Source organism: Camelus dromedarius, chromosome 6, assembly GCF_036321535.1.
Source record: "Camelus dromedarius isolate mCamDro1 chromosome 6, mCamDro1.pat, whole genome shotgun sequence".
Lineage (NCBI taxonomy): Eukaryota > Metazoa > Chordata > Mammalia > Artiodactyla > Camelidae > Camelus > Camelus dromedarius.
The window spans coordinates 45,508,513-45,528,213 of record NC_087441.1 but is presented as its reverse complement, the minus strand read 5'-3'; the positions used below and the strand labels follow the sequence as shown (position 1 = coordinate 45,528,213).

The window sequence follows — 19,701 nt, the reverse complement described above, 5'->3', positions numbered from 1 at the left end:
GTATGGTAAACACTAGCTGTATGATAGTGATTACCTTTGGGAATGGCTGGGATTGGTGAAGAGTACCAAGAAGACCCTCAAACGTTTCTGAACTAATTTAGTTTGTAAGACAAAAGAGAATTGGAAACAAATATGAGATCTATGACAAGATTTGGTAAAGATGAGCAATGGATCCAAGGCTGTGCAACCATGTATTAGTCAAGCTTTGCTTCAATAATGCTGAATAACAACTCCCGAGGTTCCAGCAACAAACTATATTTCTTGCTCACTGCACTGCCGGTCCCAGGAGTCTCACCTGGTCTGGGCTCCTCATTGCAGTTTGGGTTTAAGCGGACTCCAATTCCAGACTAGCAGCTTCCCTAAAGCAACTTTGCATGCAGAGTACAGAAGTGCAAGGGTCTGAGCCAAACCATGCAAACACACTTAAAGCTGCAGCTCTCTTCACATATGTTCACTTTCTACACATGGCCAAACTCAACCTCAAGGGAGAAGGGGAGTCATACTCCTTGCATGGAGGAGGGGGAAATCACTGACCTATAATAAAATCTATCACAGTCATAATCTACTTTAATCTATTTAAAATATTCTCAGTAAAGTTAAAAGGGAGTAAATTTCCTGTGACATGCCACAAAATACTGACTCCTACTTGAATTGCCATTGTCGGGGGCATCTACCATTACAAAGAAGAATCAAACCTGGCTTTTAACACTTGAAAAAAACCAGAATTAAAAACCCAATAGCAGTCTCTTCTGGAATTTTGAGATCTCTGCTCTGTACAGCCTGGATACTTTAAGAATCTCCTTGCTTGCGTGGATTTTAAGGCAGACACCCTCTATGGCTGGTGTTGTGGGGGAGGTGCCATAGTAGTCTTTGAATATACAAATTCCAGATATAAAATTTCAATATATGCAATTTGAATATACAAACAAGAGAAGATGAACCCAGCCAAGTGATTACTGCAGTTGAAAACCAGTCTTCAGTGATTCTCCTCTGACAAATGTTTTTTTCTAAATCTGGATGGGTCAATTTTCAAAAGCAGTATTTTACGTACTATGTCCATTAGGTATGGAGTCTTAAATTTGTGTTTGAATTACTTTTAGTTGTTCTTTGATGCTAGGGAAGAGAAAGAATGGAGGATGAATTCAAAATTGAATTGAGATTCCCAAATTATTTCATTTATAGTTCAAGATTTTCATTCCTACTTAGGATCCCAAGAACTGAACCCATTGGCCAGAGACCTGCACTGTGATTGCTGTCCTTAATCATTTATATACAAATGAAAACCCTCTATGGAGGTCATTTTGTAATGTACAGAAATATCAAATCACTGTGTTGTGTACCTGGAGCTAACATAGTGTTGTAGGTCAGGTACACTTTAATTAAAAAAAAAAAAAAAAGAGAAAGGACATATAATCACAGTATTCTAATACATTCTTCAGTGAACAATATTTACATTGCTATAGTGATGCAAACACTAATTATTGGTATAATTAAAAGCATGATAAAATTTGGGGGAGAGAATGAGGAAGGAGAGGTGGAGGTACTAAATCTTCACCTCATAATATTTATGAATTTTAGAATTTTTTTTTCTTTTTATTGTATTTATATGAGTTGATAGATGTTAACTAAACCTACTGTGGTAATTATTTCACAATATATGTAAATCAAACCATTGTGTTGTGTTGTGCAACTTATATAGTGATGTATGTCAATTATTTCTCAATAAAACTAGCGGGGAAACAAATAAGGTAGAGAACAGGAAAGAAAAGGAAGCCCTCAAGTTTTCTGCAAGTTGTTTGTATATGTGTGGCTCTCCCGGTGGTACATGTGACTCTACCTTATTTGCTTTACCATCTGCCTAGTACTCCATTTTATGGGTGGACTACAGTTTACCCAATAAATTCCTTATTGGTGGACTTGGGCTGCTTGCAGTTTTTCACTATAATAAATTAAACAACAAAGAACCATCCTTCTATTTACACTTCTGTGGATTTGTGGGGGTGTTTCTGTAGGATAAATTCTTAGAAGTGGCATTTCTGGGTCAAAAATTATATGCATTTTTAATTTTGATACATACAACCAAATGGCTCTGCAAAAGGGTTGTATCAATTTACACTCCTGCCAAGAGGGTATGAGAGAGCCCATTTCATTGCTCAGAATTTAAAAGGGCTTAATCAGACACATGCTTGATGAACACTTCAGAAGCTGTTAGAAAAATACAGAGAATACATATGTTTCAATTATGAATATGCTTTTGCTTGCAATGCTTACTGTACTGGTAAAGTAGGTCGCACTTTGCACCCATGATTAGAACTTGGTTCCCCAAATTTTTCAATCCAGGCCACTTCAGTGAACTTTTGAGAGACCTCCATCATGACATGGGTGGATAAGTGAAAATATAGAAGGTGCTTAGCAGACACTCTGCTAAGAAGCTGCTCTAGGAATCTCAAGCCATTTATTTTACAATAACATTTTGTATAGTCGCTTATGGAAACTGAAGAATAATCACTCTAACTGAAGGAGAGCCCCAGTACCTTTATCACAAATGACATATGGCTTATTTTTAATGTAATCTATATTTTAAATTATGTTTTTAGATTTTTGAAGCTCATTTTGGAACATGAAGTGGCTTTTTATCCCTCCAAATATTGCTGATCTGCATATAGACCATTAGAGAGGGTCGTCAGAGCTTTCAGTCACTGCTGAGCTGGGCTTATCAGCAATGTGCAGAGAGCAGTCTCTCTGATGAGGAAACCAGGACATTGCCACATAGCCTGGGCAGCTTTCTGAAGTACCAACATGTTGCAGTGCTCTGCTGGGAAACTGTGAGTAGGGTCAAGTTCTGAGGAGGCCAAGATCATAGTTTTGATCCTCAGGGAAGCCAGGTGGCTTTATTCTGTCTGTGTTCCTAGTATCTCTAATGTCCATCAGTGGACAGGACACTGAGCAAGTGGCAGTGGAGGCCTGGGCTCTGCTGGAGAACAGCACCCAGCTCCTGTCCCACCAAGTGTCATCTAGGGCATCTTCTTTGCACTGGCCTAGCCACCAACCTAGTGGAAGGAGTGCTGGCCAAGGTGAAGAGGCTGGGGTTCTAGTTATGATTAATGTCAGTTAACCTTTCTGATCCTCAATGTTTTCATCTGTGCAAAGGAGCAGGAGCCTTAGTGGTGTCTAATTTCCTTTCTGTTTTCACCATTCCCATCATTCTCATCATTATCTTTAGGTGGAGCCAGGAGACCACCAGAAGAAATTCTTGGTGGCAAGAGCTAATTAGATTGATCGAATTTCCACACATGCTCAACTTTGAATACTTGCCCCTCCAAATACTTTCAATTAGACAAGTCGTTCTCAATCTTGGCTGCACACAGAATTACTTGGGGAGATTTCAAAATGCTCGGTGCCCAAGCTGCATCCACACCAGAGCAATTACATCAGAATCTCTGAGGCAGGTCCCAGGCATCTGTATTTGATAGCTCCCTGATTATTCCAGTGTGGCTGTGTAGCTGAGGATGAGAGACAATGACATGGCCTTTGGTCAGGAGCCCTGGGACAGGGGTTATGTTCAGGCTTCAGGGTCATCTGGGCCTCTCATCCTTCGTGCCTGGTTGCTCGCCCCCTACTCACTGGTGACCTTTAAAAAAGTTAATTCTTTCCCCTCTCTCCTTCCTCTGGCCTGTCATTGAACTCACCCAGCTGATTGTGGCGCTTATGATTGAGAACCTCTTCTGACCGCTTCCCTTTCCCCAGAAATTAATGTGATCATTAAGGCTTATAATTTCACTCACCAGTACTATCAATCAAGGGACTGCGATACAGAGTTAAGAGTGCTTTTGTAATTGGCAGCAGCCTGTGATTCGGAGCAAAGCATCCAGAGGCTGTGGGGAGGCTGGAGGAGGGGAGAGCTGGTGTGCAGGGAAGAGCTGTGCCCTCTTGAACTGACTCCTCCAGCTCTTTGTGGTTGGCTCCCACAGGGGCCAGCCAACATCCAGCGTCATCAGCTCTGAATGCCAAGGGGAGGAAGCCAGTTCTTGCCAGCAGTGCTTCAGGCTACCCCTCACCCACTCTAAGCTCTGCAGTGGAAAGAAGCTCTCTTTAGGTGCTGAAGAGAGGAATAGGAAAGATCAGTTGATTCTTTATACACTGGGCAACTTGAGTCTTGTAGAGGAGGGGGCAGGGGGTCCAGATTATCTGTAGATCAGAAGTAAGGTTAAGGCTGTCAGGCCCAAGGGAGTGACACATTCTTCCCAAAACTGCTTGTTTCAGGAGTCCTTGGAACCCCATAAACAGCAGTTGAGCCTAGAGTAATGCACAGTCTGTGCCCTCTCTGGCATGCAGGAAGCTGAGTGGTCCTGGGACTACAGCTGTTTTCCCTCCTGAGGGGGTTGGGCTGGCTGATTCAGTTTCTAACACATAGAGTGCCTAGTGGAATATCACACATACATGGTAGGTGGATTATGGTCCAGAGGTGAAATGGCAGTTATTTTTATTTCAAATAAAACATTATAACAACATTAAAAATTACTTTCTTTTATTAGATAATAATATAGGAAAATCTGGAGGTGAAAAATTATCTATAATTCCACCTCCCTAACACAGCTATTTTTATGTTTGCCTATTTTTTCTACTTCTTACACATGTACCTATATATTTTAACATAGTTGTAATCATAATGGATGTATTTTCCATTCTTATGCTACTCTTACTATCACTAGCATTTTTTATTAGCATCTATGAAGCCTCAGAATTCTTTTTGGTGTTTGCATAATAATTCTGATACTTGATGTGTGCCATAATTTCCCTCTCATTTACTGTTTTAGACAATCATTAACAAAAATTTTGACTAAATTCATGTTATATGGAATGGCATGCATAACACCTACTGATGGAGAATGTTAAAATGTAGTTTGTGGGTTCCCACCTCCTGAGATTGGGATTAAGCAAGTGTGAATTGTGGCCTGGGCATCTACATTCATCTACATTCTACAATCCAGATGCAGGTGGTCCCGGCTCCATAGGTTTAGGCTGGTGAGTGACATCTCCAAAGTCACACAGTTGCTTTGAACCCAGAGCTCAGGCTCTTTGCCCAGCTTCCATGACTGAAGTTTGGAGTCTACATTAAAGACCAATCCCCTGCTTCTCAATATGGAATGTGTCTACTGAGTTAGTGCCTTTATTAGGAGCTTACTTTTCTCCTCACTCTGTCTCACTGAGGAAGAAAGACATCTCTGTGGGCTCTCATCTCCCAGCGCTTCTTTCCAGTGCTGCCCCCTCAGCAGTACTGGGTCCCCAAGACTTAATGTACCTGAGTGTTCCAAAGAAGGGGAGAGAGTCTGGCCAGTGGAGTCACATTTCTGCACAAGGAGTAGAGATCAAGGATGCGGAACACAGCCTTGAGGGATGCTCTGATGTCTTTAGGGGCCATCAGCGATGGTGATTTGGTCACAGCTCTATCACAGAAACACTAAGAGAACTTGCTTTCATTTTGAGCTCTTCCAGTTACCACCAAGGTCAGGCCCAAGACTGGATTTAATGGCTCTTCAGAGTGTGGGTCACACTGGAGCTTCTTTCCCATCTAGCTTTTCATTGTATTCTCTGGGCACTGGCTCTCCTGGTGGCATCCAGGAGGTCAGCAAAAGTGAAACACAAGGTTTGGCCACTTCAAATTCTCTCTAGAATCAACCTAGCTCTCTCCTCTCCTCTCCACCTAAAAGCTAAATAGGAAGGGTTGCACATATTTGCCCTACTCCAACATTTTGTGAATGAGAGGTTTCTTTGAATTAGTAAATTTCTCTTTTAAAATGTAAATACCCACTAGTAGGGTTTAGCTATGTCTGCTGGAGCCTGAGCTCTGTGGACAGTGTCAATAAGTTCCTTAAAGTTTTTGGTGGAGTTTGATGAATGAGGAAAACCGGAAGGGGACTGGAGGGAAAAGGGAGGGTGATGTTGGCTCTTACAGTGTTTTTGCAGGTTGGCTGCATTTATTGACTTAAACGCCACAACACCTGTCAAGTGGTCCTCATCACACAGGTCTCTCTCTCAGAACACCCTCTTCTAGCCTTGGGGTGGCCATGGTTCCCCTAGTACCAGCCTCAGGGAGCTGCACTAGCTTTTGTGGTTTCTCCACAACTTTCCCTTATCTTTGTAGATAGCCCTTTTATTAAACTCTTCTCAATTCTACAATATGAGTGTTTTCTAGTGGAACTCTGATTGATATGAGTAAGTTTTTGTGTTTGCATGCTTTTCTGAGCATTTTGCCCTTGCCCTTGTCTGGCTGAGATACCATTTGGCTAAGAGAAATATTGGGATTTATTTAAAAAGGAATGAAAGAAGAAGAGGAGAAGGGGGAGGTGGAGGAGGAAGAGGAGGATTCTGCTTCTGGTCTGAAAAATAGGTTTAAACAACAATATAATAACATTACAGTTATTCTGGATTTTCTAAATCCTTTATTCTCTCCTTTTTCAAAGGTGGAAGCTGGAGAAGCAAGTTCACAGAGTTGGGTAGTGTTGAGAACATTCTGCTTTGGCCTAGACAATGAGGCCATGAGGCGTGCTGCTGCTTGATGGTTGAAGTAAAAGACAAGTTCCTTCCTGCTCTACTTCCTGAGGACGATGGAAGGAGGAAAACCAGGGTGAGAGTGAACCAGGCTCATGTGTATGTCCCCATTTCCAGATCTTTGACCTGGGGTGGGGGAGAGGCCTGGAAAAGTGAGGATAACTTCAAGGGAAGGAGGCCCTTTCTATCCCCAGACCATTTGGTGGATTCTGGAAATCACATCTTTATTCATGCAGTGCTTTCTACTTGAATGTTATTTGCACACACACCTTCAGTTCCCTGCTACACTGCAGAACCCAGGGCTGTGCACTGCACTTAGAAGGCAGTCAATGAGGATTTGTTGAATAAAGAGTAAGATGTGTTACTGCAGAGTATGTGGGGTCAGTTGTGCTGAGCAGATAGGCTCTATTAATCCCTTTGACAGGATCAAGACCAAAGCAATGAGGAGCTTAGGGACTTTCTCAAGTGTACTCAGTAAATTCTGTGGTCACCTCGAATCCTTTTTGGAATTACTGACTCTTGTGTTTTACACAAAGCCCTTCAGCATAACCCAATATCTGACATTTGTTCATGGATCTCTTTTTATACTGCACTATCCCAAAGCACCATACCTTATTTAAAAAAATTATCTCACCTGCAAGTGAAACTCAAGACACTGCTGAAGAAAGAAAATGATAGCAGTCCATTGTATAACACTGCCTCCATGTTTAGAAACATAAGCAGTCAACACTAGAGAGGATAAGGTCAGCAGCTGCCTTGCCCAAATAGCTGGAAATAGTATCTCTCTTCCAGAGAGCAAGGCAGCAGAGGAGTTAGCATGCCAACTTCACCTCCCACCTGAAAGAATACACCTACAATGAGGCATCTTCCCTGAAGCAAAAGGTTCCACAGTGAATTAGGCATTTTTTACAAAATGCTTGTGACAGTAAGTTGGTACACAACTTTTGCAAAAAACAATTTAGCACCTTGTAGCCCAAGCCAAAGATATTCTGGAGCTCTGGCTCAAAGAAAAACCTAAACATAGCAAGAGCTTTCTACATGGAGATGCTCACTATACTGCTACTTACCATATTTAAAAATTAGAAAAAACAAAAATGTCCAAAAATAGAATGTAGCACAAATACATTTATTTACCCTCCACATTCATTGTTATATCTGCAAGATTATGTAGACATATTAGTACATGAAAATGTATATAGAAAAAATGGTGGGACTATGGGCAAGTTATGTTTTCATCTATTTTCCAAACTATCAGGTGGTTTTATTACTTTTAATAGCTTGATGTATTTATATTTATGTTAGTGTTTTATTACTTACATTTATTTTTATAGTTTAAAAATTTATTTAAAATTTCCAAAGCTGGAGCACCAGCTGATTTAGTCTTGACTATAGGGGATTTACAGGTGCTGGAGAGGCTGTGAAGATACATGCAGACTGGAAGGTAATGAGGTGCTGCCTTCTTGAGAATTCACAGGTAAATTCAGATAAAGTCTACCTACCCCTGGTGTCTTGTTAATGCCTACAGGAAGAACAAGGGCATGGAAGCTGAAGAGAGGGCATCTGTGAACCGTGTGAGTGTGAACAGTGAGAGAAACAACAGTGAGAAACAGGAGAGAATATAGAGGTGGGCTGTCCCCTCCCATCACTTTACATTGGAGGCCCAGGCAGGTAAGTGACATCTCCAAGGTCACACAGTTGCTTTGAACCCAGAACTCAGGCTCTTTGCCCACCTTCCACAACTGAAGTTTGCAGTCTACATAGAAGGCCAATCCCCTGCTTCTCAATATGGAATGTGTCTACTGAGTTAGTGCCTTTATTAGGAGCTTACTTTTCTCCTCACTCCATATCACTGAGGAAGGAAGATATCTCTGTGGGCTCTCATCTCCCAGTGCTCCTCTCCAGTGCTGCCCCCTCAGCAGTACTGGGTCCCCAAGACTTAACGCACCTGAGTATTTCAAAGAAGGGAAGAGAGTCTGGCCAGTGAAGTCACATTTCTGCACAAGGAGTAGAGATCAAGGTTGGAAAACACGCTTTATTTTTTCAACAGATTGTTAGAAATCATGACTGCTCCCTTAAAGAACTGTTTTTTTCTTTGGCCTTTTAAGCAAATTACTGTCCTATGTACAATATGGTTGAATCTTAAAATGTTATGTTGAGCAAAAGAATCAGACAAAAAAAAGAGCACCTATGGCAGTGGGGATTTGAACCCAAGTCTGGGTGACTGTTTTTTTAACTGAAGTATAGTCCACTTACAATGTTGTGTTAATTTCTGGTGTACAGCATAATGTTTCAGTTATATATATGTATACATACATATATAACTGCTATATATATGTATATATATGTATACATTCCTTTTCATATTCTTTTTCATTATAAGCTATTACAATAGGACTTTTTGTTTATCTATTTTATATATAGTAGTTAGCATCTGCAAATCTCGACCTCCCAATTTATCCCTCCATCTCCCCCTTTCCCCCCAGTAACCATAAGTTTGTTTCCTATGTCTGTGAGTCTCTTTCTGTTTTGAAAATAAGTTCATTTGTTTCATTTTTTAAGATTTCACATGTAAATGATATCATATGGTATTTTTCTTTCTCTTTCTGTTTTACTTCACTTAGTATGACCATCTCCAGGTCCATTCATGTTGCTGCAAATGGCATTATTTTATTCTCTTTTTTTATGGCTGAATAGTATTCCATTGTGTGTATACACATATACATATACCATAACCTCTTTATCCAATCATCTGTCAATGGACATTTAGGTTGCTTCCATGTTTTGGCTATTGTAAATAATACTGCTATGAACATTGGAGTGCATGTGTCTTTTTGAATTAGAGATTCCTCCAGATATACGCCCAAGAGTGGGATTGCTGGATCACAGGGTAAGTCTGCTTTTAGTTTTTTAAGGAATCGCCATACTGTTTTCCATAATGGCTGCACCAAACTACATTCTCCAACAGTGTAGGAGGGTTCTCTTTTCTCCACATTCTCTCCAGCATTTATCATTTATGGGCTTTTAAATTATGGCCATTCTGAATGGTGTGAGGCAATACCTCATTATAGCTCTGATTTGCATATTTGCATATCTCTGATAATTAGCAATATTGAACATTTTTTATTGTGCCTATTGGCCATTTGTATGTCTTCATTGGAGGAATGTTTGTTTAGGTCTTCTGCCCATTATTTGATTGGGCTTGTTGTTGTTGTTGTTATTGAGTTGCATGAACTGTTTGTATATTCTAGAAATTAAGCCATTGTCAGTTACATTGTTTGCAAATACTTACATTCCATTCCATTTGCTGTGCAAAAGTTTATAAGGTTAATTAAGTCCCATTTGTTTATTTTTGCTTTCATTTCTGTTGCCTTTGTAGACTGACCTAGAGGAACATTGCTAAGATTTATGTCAGAGAATGTTTTGCCCATGTTTTCTCCTAGGAGGTTTATAGTGTCTTGTCTTATATTTAAGTCTTTAAACCATTTCGAGTTCATTTTTGTGTATGGTGTGAGGGAGTGTTCTACCTTCATTGGTTTACTAGTGACTGTCCAGCTTTCCCAACACCACTTGCCAAAGAGGCTGTTTTTTCTCCATTGTATATTCTTGCCTCCTTTGTTGTTAATTAACTATAGGTGTATGGGTTTATTTCTGGGCTCTCTATTTTGTTCCATTGATGGATTACTTTAAAACTTAACCTCTTCTACTAGTCCCTGGCCCAGCCTCTTGGTTCCTAGTTTGGGCTCTAGATCTGCTGTTAGGTAAGGCCTTCGGACAATTCTCTTCCTGTGGCTAAAAAATGACAGGCCTAGATTGAATTGCTTCTAAGATTCCTTACAGTTATAACATCCTTTGATTCCGTAAGTCTAGTTAATTTTCAAAATTTACTTATTTTTGAATAGTTAATAGTCACAAGATATAAAATTCAGAAAATTCCAAAGAGTATGTATACATGTCACAGAGCAGAAAAGACTTGATGACTAAATCCAATGTGAAATCCTGGATGGGATCCTAGGGCAGAGAAAGGATATTATAGAAAAGCTGGTGAAAGTCAGTTTAGAGGTTGGCTAATGTACCAATGCTGGTTTCTTAGTTTTGATAAAAATACCAAGAGGGGAAACTAGGTGAGGGGGTATTTAGGAACTCTTTGTATTGTCTTTACAATTTTTCTGTAAATATACCAAAATAAAAAGATTTTTTTGAGTACATATACAGTGAAATGTCTTCCTCTCCACCTCTGTCCTTGGGCCACCCCATACCCCCAACCAGGCAACCAGTGTTATTTGTTTTTTATATACTCTTTCAGAGATAATTCAGTTCATAATCAGAGGAAATATCCATATTGTACAAATATCATTTCTCAAAACAGAAAGTCTGTGAGATAAATTCCTAGAAGTAGAATTCCTGGGCATATAGTTCTGATAGTTATAGCCAAATTGTGTTCCATGGAAGGTGCGCCAATTTATCCTCCCGCCAGACACTGTGTATAAGGACTTGTCATTTCACCAACACAGATTTGTCTAAGAGACCAGTTCACTTCAATTTAAGTCAGACTGTCAACTCCCCAAATGCTCATGAACAAACTTGTCTAGAACACTGCCACAGAACGTGGGTCTGTTCTGAAGCACATAGCTGAGGCAAGCAGGGCAGCTGCGGTAGTCAGGCGCAGCAAGGCTGTGAGGAAGTGATAGCAGATTATTAACATTCCTAACTTCAATCACTACTGTCCTCAGAAGACATTCACAGAAGGCCATTGTCTCTGCTCCACAGCAGACAAAGGGTCAAGCCTCACAAATTTGCTCATAGTTGGGGGAAAAACCCCCACAGGTCAAAGTGTTCAGATTACAGGTCCAGGAAAATCCCTTTGCAGAAAGAAGACAGCAAATCCCCAGTGCAGCTGAAAGGACAAAACTTTCTTCACCTCGGAGGCTCTCCAATGAATAAACCGGTTAAACATGGTTTGGATTTACTGAATATGAAAACAACTGGATTAAAGTATAATCTAGCTAGAAAGGAAAAGAAATGTACTAAGAAAGCTAAGTCATGACAAAGCAGCAGTGTTAACATATGCCAAGCAGGGATGGCCATTCCAGTTTTATAACCAAATTTTAAAAAATATTTAGCTTTCCTTTAGATCAAGATAATGAGTCTCCACTCACATGGGCCTCTTTGATAACAACATTGGCATCAAGCAACTGTGTGAGCACGAGGGGCAATGATGGCCAGGAGGCCAGAGGCCCTGGCTGTCAGGGTTGATGGTCTAGCCTGGGCCTTGAACCTGACTGCTGACAGCCTGTTCAATCCATACAGGAGGCAGCATCACACAGGCAACAGGCTTTAGAATCAGGAAGACCTGGGTTTGTATCCCAGTTTCAGTTTTTACTGGCTCTGTGACCTTCGAGAAAATTATTTACACTCTATCTCAGCTCTTCTCTTGGTAAAATGACGTTAATACCCAACCAATAGAGCTGTTCTGAGAATTAAAGGAGCTAATAGATGTGAAAAGCTCAGGCTGAAACCTAAGCCCTCAATTGACGGTGGGTTATTTGTTTCCCAGTCTCCCTCTCGTGCACACACATGGCAACACCAACACCGAGTGAACCTGCCCCACGACGTGTAGACTCAGGCACATCCACATCATGTTCTGTGACAGGAGGGTTCTGAATGTCTTACACCAGGGGTTCCTAACACTTTTTGTGTGAAAGATCCCTACTCAGATGTTTATAAAAACATAAAACATATAGGAATACAAAGGAAACCAATTCATTGAAATACATTTTTTCAAGTACACATTTTTTTAACTTGTAAAAAAATATGTACATTTCTTTAACACATTAAACAAGATCTTGGGGCAGTTCTAAGGACTACAGTCATTTTCAGGTAGTCAAAATATTTCAAGATCTGCAACAATAAATTGATATAACCCATTTGCATTTTTAAATTAGTGATAGTCACAAGTTCTCCTTATACTACTACAGTGGTTTGCTCCTGCATTCATAATGGAAAAAATGCTAAATTTCAGTTTAAGAATACTAAGTATAAAGATGCAATTTTCCCCATCCAAATACAGACACCATGTTAAGAACTCAGGTATTATAAAATATCACCACCTCTGACGTCAAGATGACTGATAACAGGTATTTAAAAACTGTCAGACCAGTACTCCTTTATTTTTACTCTTTCCCTGTGGCTTCTTTCAGGATTTTCTGTTGATCTTTGGTTTTCTGCAGTTAGAATATGATATACCTGTGTTGTTTTGTTTTGTTTTGAATTTATCCTGGTGTTCTCTCAGCTTCCTGGATCCGTGGTTTGTTGTCTTTAATTTGGAAAATTCTCAGCCATTAGCACTTGAAATACTTCTTTTGCTCTGTTCTCTTTCTGATGCAATGATCTCAATTTTTGGAAGCGCTGCTTTTTTTCCTATTGTTTTCTCTTTGCATTTCAGTTTGGGAAGTTTCTACTGACCTATCTTCAGATGCACTGATTCTTTCCTAAATTATGTCCAGTCTACTGATAAGCCCATGGAAGGAATTCTTCATTTCTATGATAGTAATTTTGATTTCTAGCATTTTTTTATTTTTAAAGTTTTCATTTCTCTATTTACATTACCCTTCTGTTCTTGCATGTTTTTTTCCATTAAAAATTCTAACATATTAATCAGTTATTTTAAATTCCCTGTTTGATAATTCCAATGCCTGTCATATTTGACTCTGGTTCTGATGACTGCTTGCTTTCTTCTGTTTTTTCTTGCCTCGTTAATTTTTTGTTGAAAACCAAACATGTTGTGCTCGATAATAGAAACTGAGGTAAACAGGCCTTACCTGTGTAAGACTGATGGTAATCTGGCTAGAGAGTGGACTTGTTTAATGTTTGCTATGATATTAGGTCTCAGAGGCTTCAAATTCTCTAGTGTCTCTGCTTTTGTCTCTTAACTCTGGGTTTCCCTAGTTTGTCCTCCTCAAAGTCTATCTTGCAGCTTTCAGCTGTAATCCACTATTATACTGGAGCCCTGGTGGTGTGGTGGTAAAGTGGGTGGCATGGAGGCATTCTAGTCTCCAGATTAAGTTGCAGTGTTCAGTGGGCCTGTGACCTTTCCCGGTGGTATAGCTTTCACCTGTGCTCCTTCCTCCCTTCTCTGGCTGCAGCATTCCCAATGTTTCCTTGAAGTCTTGACCCCTGTTAACTATGTTTTATTTTTCCCTTAGGTGATATAGGAAGGCTAGAGGGGCCAGTATAGAAAAATGCCCTTCCCACAATGGGGATAAGGCTCTGGCAGTCTTATCCTGGAGCGTAGGCCTTTGTAATAAAGAAGGTTCTGGTATTTCACACTGATTGTAATTATCTCCTCTCCCTGCCATAGAGGATCTTTCTTGATCTTCACTGTGGGAATCTGGTGGAGTCCCCGGAGGTAAAGCCCAGGAACATGTGGGGACCTCTCTAAGACTGTGGTCTCCAGGAGTTTCTCACTGTCATGCTAGGCCACACTCAACCTCCAGCAATTCATTATCAATATTACCATATATGTGTTCCTACCAGTTTACAGCTCCAGCAGTTTCTGCTCTGGGTAAACAGATTTTGACAGTGGCTGTCTAGATGAGTTTGTCTCTACAGACTTTGGGGGTGGTGATTTGCTCTGCAACCTCAATTCGCTGATAGTGGGTCCAAGAAGAGTCAATTGATTTTCAGTTTGTCCAGCTTTTCTATGCTGTGAGGACATGGGTGCCAGCTTTCAAGCTCTTTATATGTTGGAGCTGAAACTGAAGTCCTTTTTATTCTGAATGGCTATTCCCTTCCCTCCATTTGAACTCGTGTCCCTTCTTGTCCTCACATTTGTCACGTATCCTGTTTGGCTGTACTATCAGTGAGCCTTTTCATGATGGCATCCTAACAAGACAGTTTCTTGAAAGAAGGGTCTTTGTTAACCTCTTGTCTGTATTAACACTTTGCTCATATAAAATGCTTAGTGTTGCTGTTTAATTTTACTGAGTCTACTTCCATTTATAGCATTCACTTTAACAGTAAAAAGCATCTGTGGTGAGATGTTTCCCAGCATCATCTAAAATTCTTTTTGTACTTTTAAATGAGTTTTCCTGGTCTCCAAATCAAGGTCTTATTTTCTTAGCAAGGTTGGAATAAGGCAAACTTCACTTACTGTAAATTAAGATTTACAAAAGTAAGTTCTCAAGAGCTGGTTAAGTCCTGACTTTTTCTCAATTTTCTGATTTCTTTTTGTAATGAGTTAAGTAGTCAAATTCTAGGAAATCAAAGGGCCCCCTATCTAAGTGCCCCAAACCTGGCTGTTTCAGAATTATAGGTAAAGGTTTAAAAAACACAAAAAACAGAAAACCCTGAACTCAGTCTTAGAGAGTATTTGTGGTGGTGCCCAGCTAAGTTCAGGAGATTAAGATACTTCTTATCAGCTAGCTCTTTTTATACCACACTTAAAATGAAACTGAAAAACAAAACAAACTCAATCCATTAATTCGCTCATGTTCAGGCTAGAGGACAATGGGAACATTACTGGAAATTTACCCATTCATTCAATCAATAAATTTATTTAGCATTAAGTAAAGATTGGGCAGGTATCAAGTCACAGGCCTGGTACACAAGAAGGAAGTGCACCAAGGCATGACTTTTAGAGTCAGACATCCTTATATTCTAAATCCAGAGCTATCACATCCTGGGTAACCTTGGACATGTTACTTAAGCTTGCAGAGTCAATCTTCTCATCTGTAAAGAGTATTACTTCATAGGGAAGTTCTGTGACAGAGATCACAGAGGTACTATCAAGACGACATACTCCATCCACCTAACAGTTTCTAACTTGCTTCCCAGTCCAAACACTTGCACATTGTAATAATCATAGCTAGCACTCACGGAGCAGTTAGCCTGTAAACCAGGCAGTATGCTATACTCTGTATCTGTCCATCAGTACCTAATATTTTATCTGTAAAGGCTTAGGGGCCAGCAGCTGCCTCCTTTCATTGGCTATTTTCACCGAAAACGGGCAAAGCAAGCTGAAGAGGAGTGGCTCTTAACAAGAAGGCTGAGTTGAAAAGACCCAGGATGTAATAAAAAGGACATGCTCCCCTGTACTGAGCCCAGATCATCATCACTGAGGGTCATGATGGCAGAACTGCCCAGCAGGAAACCAAATACCAGTTAAACCTATCTAGGAACTGCCATGGACTTAGTGGTACCATTTGCTGCTGCTCCTACCATATCTGTGATTCCCACTGCCATTGGATAACAATCATTAAGTCTTCACATGTCTCAGGCACTGCTGTTTGGTGGATTTTACATTTAGTCAACAAACTTTAATTTACTAAAGGCTCCACTGTGGTTGATTCTTTACAGCTGGCAGGAGTTGAGACAAGGCGATTACTTACTGAGATGACATGGAGCCTGTGACTCTTGCTGCATAACTCACTTCCAATTTAACTTCTGTCCTTTTAAGAAGACTCTTAAGGGCTTTGTGAACCTCCTCCTATATTGCCAGAGTTAATAGCACCTCTATTTTTATTTTGCAGGGTTAAAGGTTTCATTTTAGTACAGACCGTTTTAGGTCTCTAAGTGACAACACTGAGAAGTACCATCCTACGTTAAGTAAAAAATGTTACCCGGAATAAACAACCTTTTGTCTAACTTAAAATCATCAACTTTTTAAGAGCATGCCTGCCTTTAGGAAATTGTAGAGGTTAAAGATAAGCAGGCCAGTATAACCTATCCTAAGCCACATTATCCCCTTGTCTACAAATGATCAAAATCAAAAGAAATCCACAGTTGAGTGGAAATCTTAGCATTGTTCACACTTGTCTGTTGTAGGAGGGTGTCCTGTGTAGCGGTAGGAGGTTTAGCAGTATCTTTAACCTTCTGCCCATTAGATTCCAGTAGCATTCCCCAGTTGTGACAACTGAAAATGTCTTGCAATATTGTCAAATGTACCCTCCCGGGGGAGGCAAAATCATCCCTGCATTAGAGGAATTACTGAGTTGAAGCACAGTTACCATTACTCCGCTATGTGTATCAAAAACTGACAGCCTTTGATTTTACCTCTAACACAATCCACAAGTTGTTTAGCTCTGTACCTTCTTAATTTACAATAATTGAGATGTCCAGTATTACAGAACTGTGACATATTTAAGCAACAAAAGAGCAGCTCTGACTTCTTCCTATGATTTCCATCTGTTTGGTGGACATCCTAGTTTGGCCAAAGCCTAAATCGGTTTCCTCTCAAGTGGACTGACCTGTCTCTAGAGGTGACGTGTCTGGAGTGGGAGGGCAAGCTTTTCTTACCTTGGAATTTAACTCTAGGTCACAGTGGGGCCCCAAGCCACCAGAAGTTGTACAGAATCAAATTAGAGACTACATTCTAGCTGCAAAAGTCTGGCTACAACACAAGTTAGGCAGCAAGGAGTCATGCATTTGCTCATTTCTTATCAACTATACAAGTCAGACTAGAACACTGTGCCCTTCTCCCTTAGTTAAAGAGGAGAAAGTGTGCCACTAACCCAAACCAAATTAAAGAGAAAGCATGAATCTGCTGACTAAGAAAAGGGTTATTACACCCTTGCTAAGTTTGTTTAAACAAGTCACTCAGATGGGCTAGAAAAAAAATCTTCTGAAAAATAGGAGGCATGCTATTGACTTATCTTAAAAGGCTTTTTGAAAAGAATGACTTGAGATTATAAAGCATTTTCCAGATAGACAAAGTGCTTCATAACAACTCAGTAAGCTTTAAGGAATGCTTTTTTTTTAGTACATCACTTTTTTGTTGTGTAAAAGAAAATACCCCCTTTCAAAGGGTAATAGCACATTTGATATCACCACTGTTGAAAGTGGAATGGAGTTACAGAACGAGAAGTATATAATTAGTAAATAATCCCTCTCAACAAATGAGTTAAGTAGGAAAGCCTTCTGAAGGGAGAAAAGAAAAGCCAGAGGTAACACAATCAGTGCATATCAGAAATGCATTTTTATTTTTATTTGAAAACAACTTAAATTTTTAGACAAATGATTTTAGTATATAAATTTGATTTTGTTTTTATACAGAATATAAAGATTTCCCTCATTGATCTTCCATGTGAAGGGTATTACAAGCTTGAAGGGAGATACTTTCTGCACACAAGTGTGTATCTTACATGTAAGGTACTGGAAACCAATGTGTAATGCTTCCACACATAAATTAGGTCAAGTGACACCACATACTAAAAAGGGGATAAGAGAAATATTCTAGTTAATCAGATTCAAGAAGCAAACATGACACAAAAACTGTAGGTAAGACCAAGTCAGGAATTTTACTTAGGACAGTGCAGATTATACTGGAGTAACAGGTTTGTGAAGCTAGAGTGTATATCACATTAAAACAGCAAGGAAGAGCTCTATATAGAAAGGCTGGAATGAGGGGATTCATCACTAAAGCAAATTAACTTCTTGTCAACTGCCAAAACAAAACAAAACTGAGCATATGAGTGTTAGTATACTGAAGGCATGTTATACCAGTTTTTGTGCAGCATGCTAAAGTTAGTTAGAACTTCTTCACTGGTGCATATGAATCATTAATAGTCAGGGAAAGCTTTTTTTGCCCCCTTCTTGCCAGATTTCAGGCATGTCTTATTTTAGATGGAGTATAGCTTTTATCTATAATTTCATCCTGTAAAAACATGTGAAGACAACGTTCATTCTGTGCCAGAGGATGACCAGCGACCCTAGGAATCAAAAATACAAATTTAGTCTAGTAGTTTATAAAAATGCGGAAGGGGGCCAAACACACATTTTAAGGTTAAGAAGCATGAACAACTTAGTTAATAGTAAGTGTTATTCTGGACTGCCCATAAAACTATGGTCTATCAACTGACAGTACATTTTCTTTCCTTTGATTCATAAGGATAATTTAGAAAACATTTAACCACCAGCCTTGCACTGCTTCTGGTGTATGTAGCCAATTAGCTTCTTTATATATTAGCTGATGTATTCATAGGAAACTTAAATAAATTTTAAATGTTACAAGTGAAACAATGCCATTGATTCTAAGAATCCACTTTAAAGAAGGAAAAGATACAATCTTCTTGGATTAGAAATATAATGAAGTTCAATAAAAGCCCCAAACACTAAGAAAAAGGAACAAATAAATATCCAGGGCTTTTTTATTTTAATTTTGGTTTGGGTTTTTTTGGCTTGCTTTTTTTAAAGGTTTCCATCAGACTAAACACTAGATCAGACTGGGCAACAAGATTTCTACTTCAGAATTAAAAAACGTCCAGGCTAGCATTGCCTTCTCCAAAAAGAAAGTTATATTCATAAGAAGAATGAAGGTTGTGTGCTATAGCAGATAATTGAAAGTTAAGGGCTTTATATAACTTTCCCTGTTTTCCACTCATACATCTTCAAATTACTATATACAAATTAAAGTGTTGCTAATAAGTAAGTTCACACAACCGTATTCTCTAGGATTTGATTTTTTTGGTCATATTTAAGACCAATACACAATTATAGTGAGCCCTTTCTTGGCATAATTCTTCCTATCACTTTGGCCTTTAAAAAATGGCTATGTTTCAAATAGGAATAAAATTAAAAGCTAGAGTTTGAGTGTATTAAAAGTTTCTAAAGTGAAAGATAAACAACACCAAGTCTTCCAACATTTTCAAAAGAATACATTTTGCCATGAAAATTTTAAATGTACACCTTTACGCAAGACATGAGGCAAAAAAAAAAAAGATGTGACAATGAATATATGTATGTTTCATGTATGAAAAATTGTGCTGTACACTGGAATTTGACACAACATTGTAAAATGACTATAACTCAATAGAAAATGTTAAAAAAAAAAAAGACATGCTGATAATACCTCCATCTGCAATCAAACAAAATGACTGCAGGGGTATTGTACATTTTATTGTTCATGCTAGAACATACTATAAATCAGAAAAAAATCATAAGTAAAACTGTATTTTTTACAATGCAGTAATATGAAATGTAATTTGCATAAATTAGCCAAGAAAAACAAATACAAAACTTAGGTCAACACAAAGATATCAATCACTCTAGTGTGTTAATATTTATCATATGATATTTAACTTGTTATATATTTTTACTTTGTTTAATGATACAAAAAGTAAGTTAGGAAATGACCAAAAGGAAAGGCTGTATTAT

General features: G+C 39.1%; 1 protein-coding gene across 1 annotated transcript in view; it reads right to left on the bottom strand.

The window, feature by feature from the left end:
* Positions 1-17,505: 17,505 nt before the first annotated feature.
* Positions 17,506-19,701, bottom strand: part of SNX3 (sorting nexin 3) — a 37,696-nt gene continuing 35,500 nt past the window's right edge. The window contains exon 4 of the mRNA XM_010989609.3: positions 17,506-18,257. Within this exon, the coding sequence (XP_010987911.1) occupies positions 18,152-18,257 (106 nt within the window). The 3' untranslated portion in view covers positions 17,506-18,151. The remainder of the gene's footprint in view (positions 18,258-19,701) is intronic.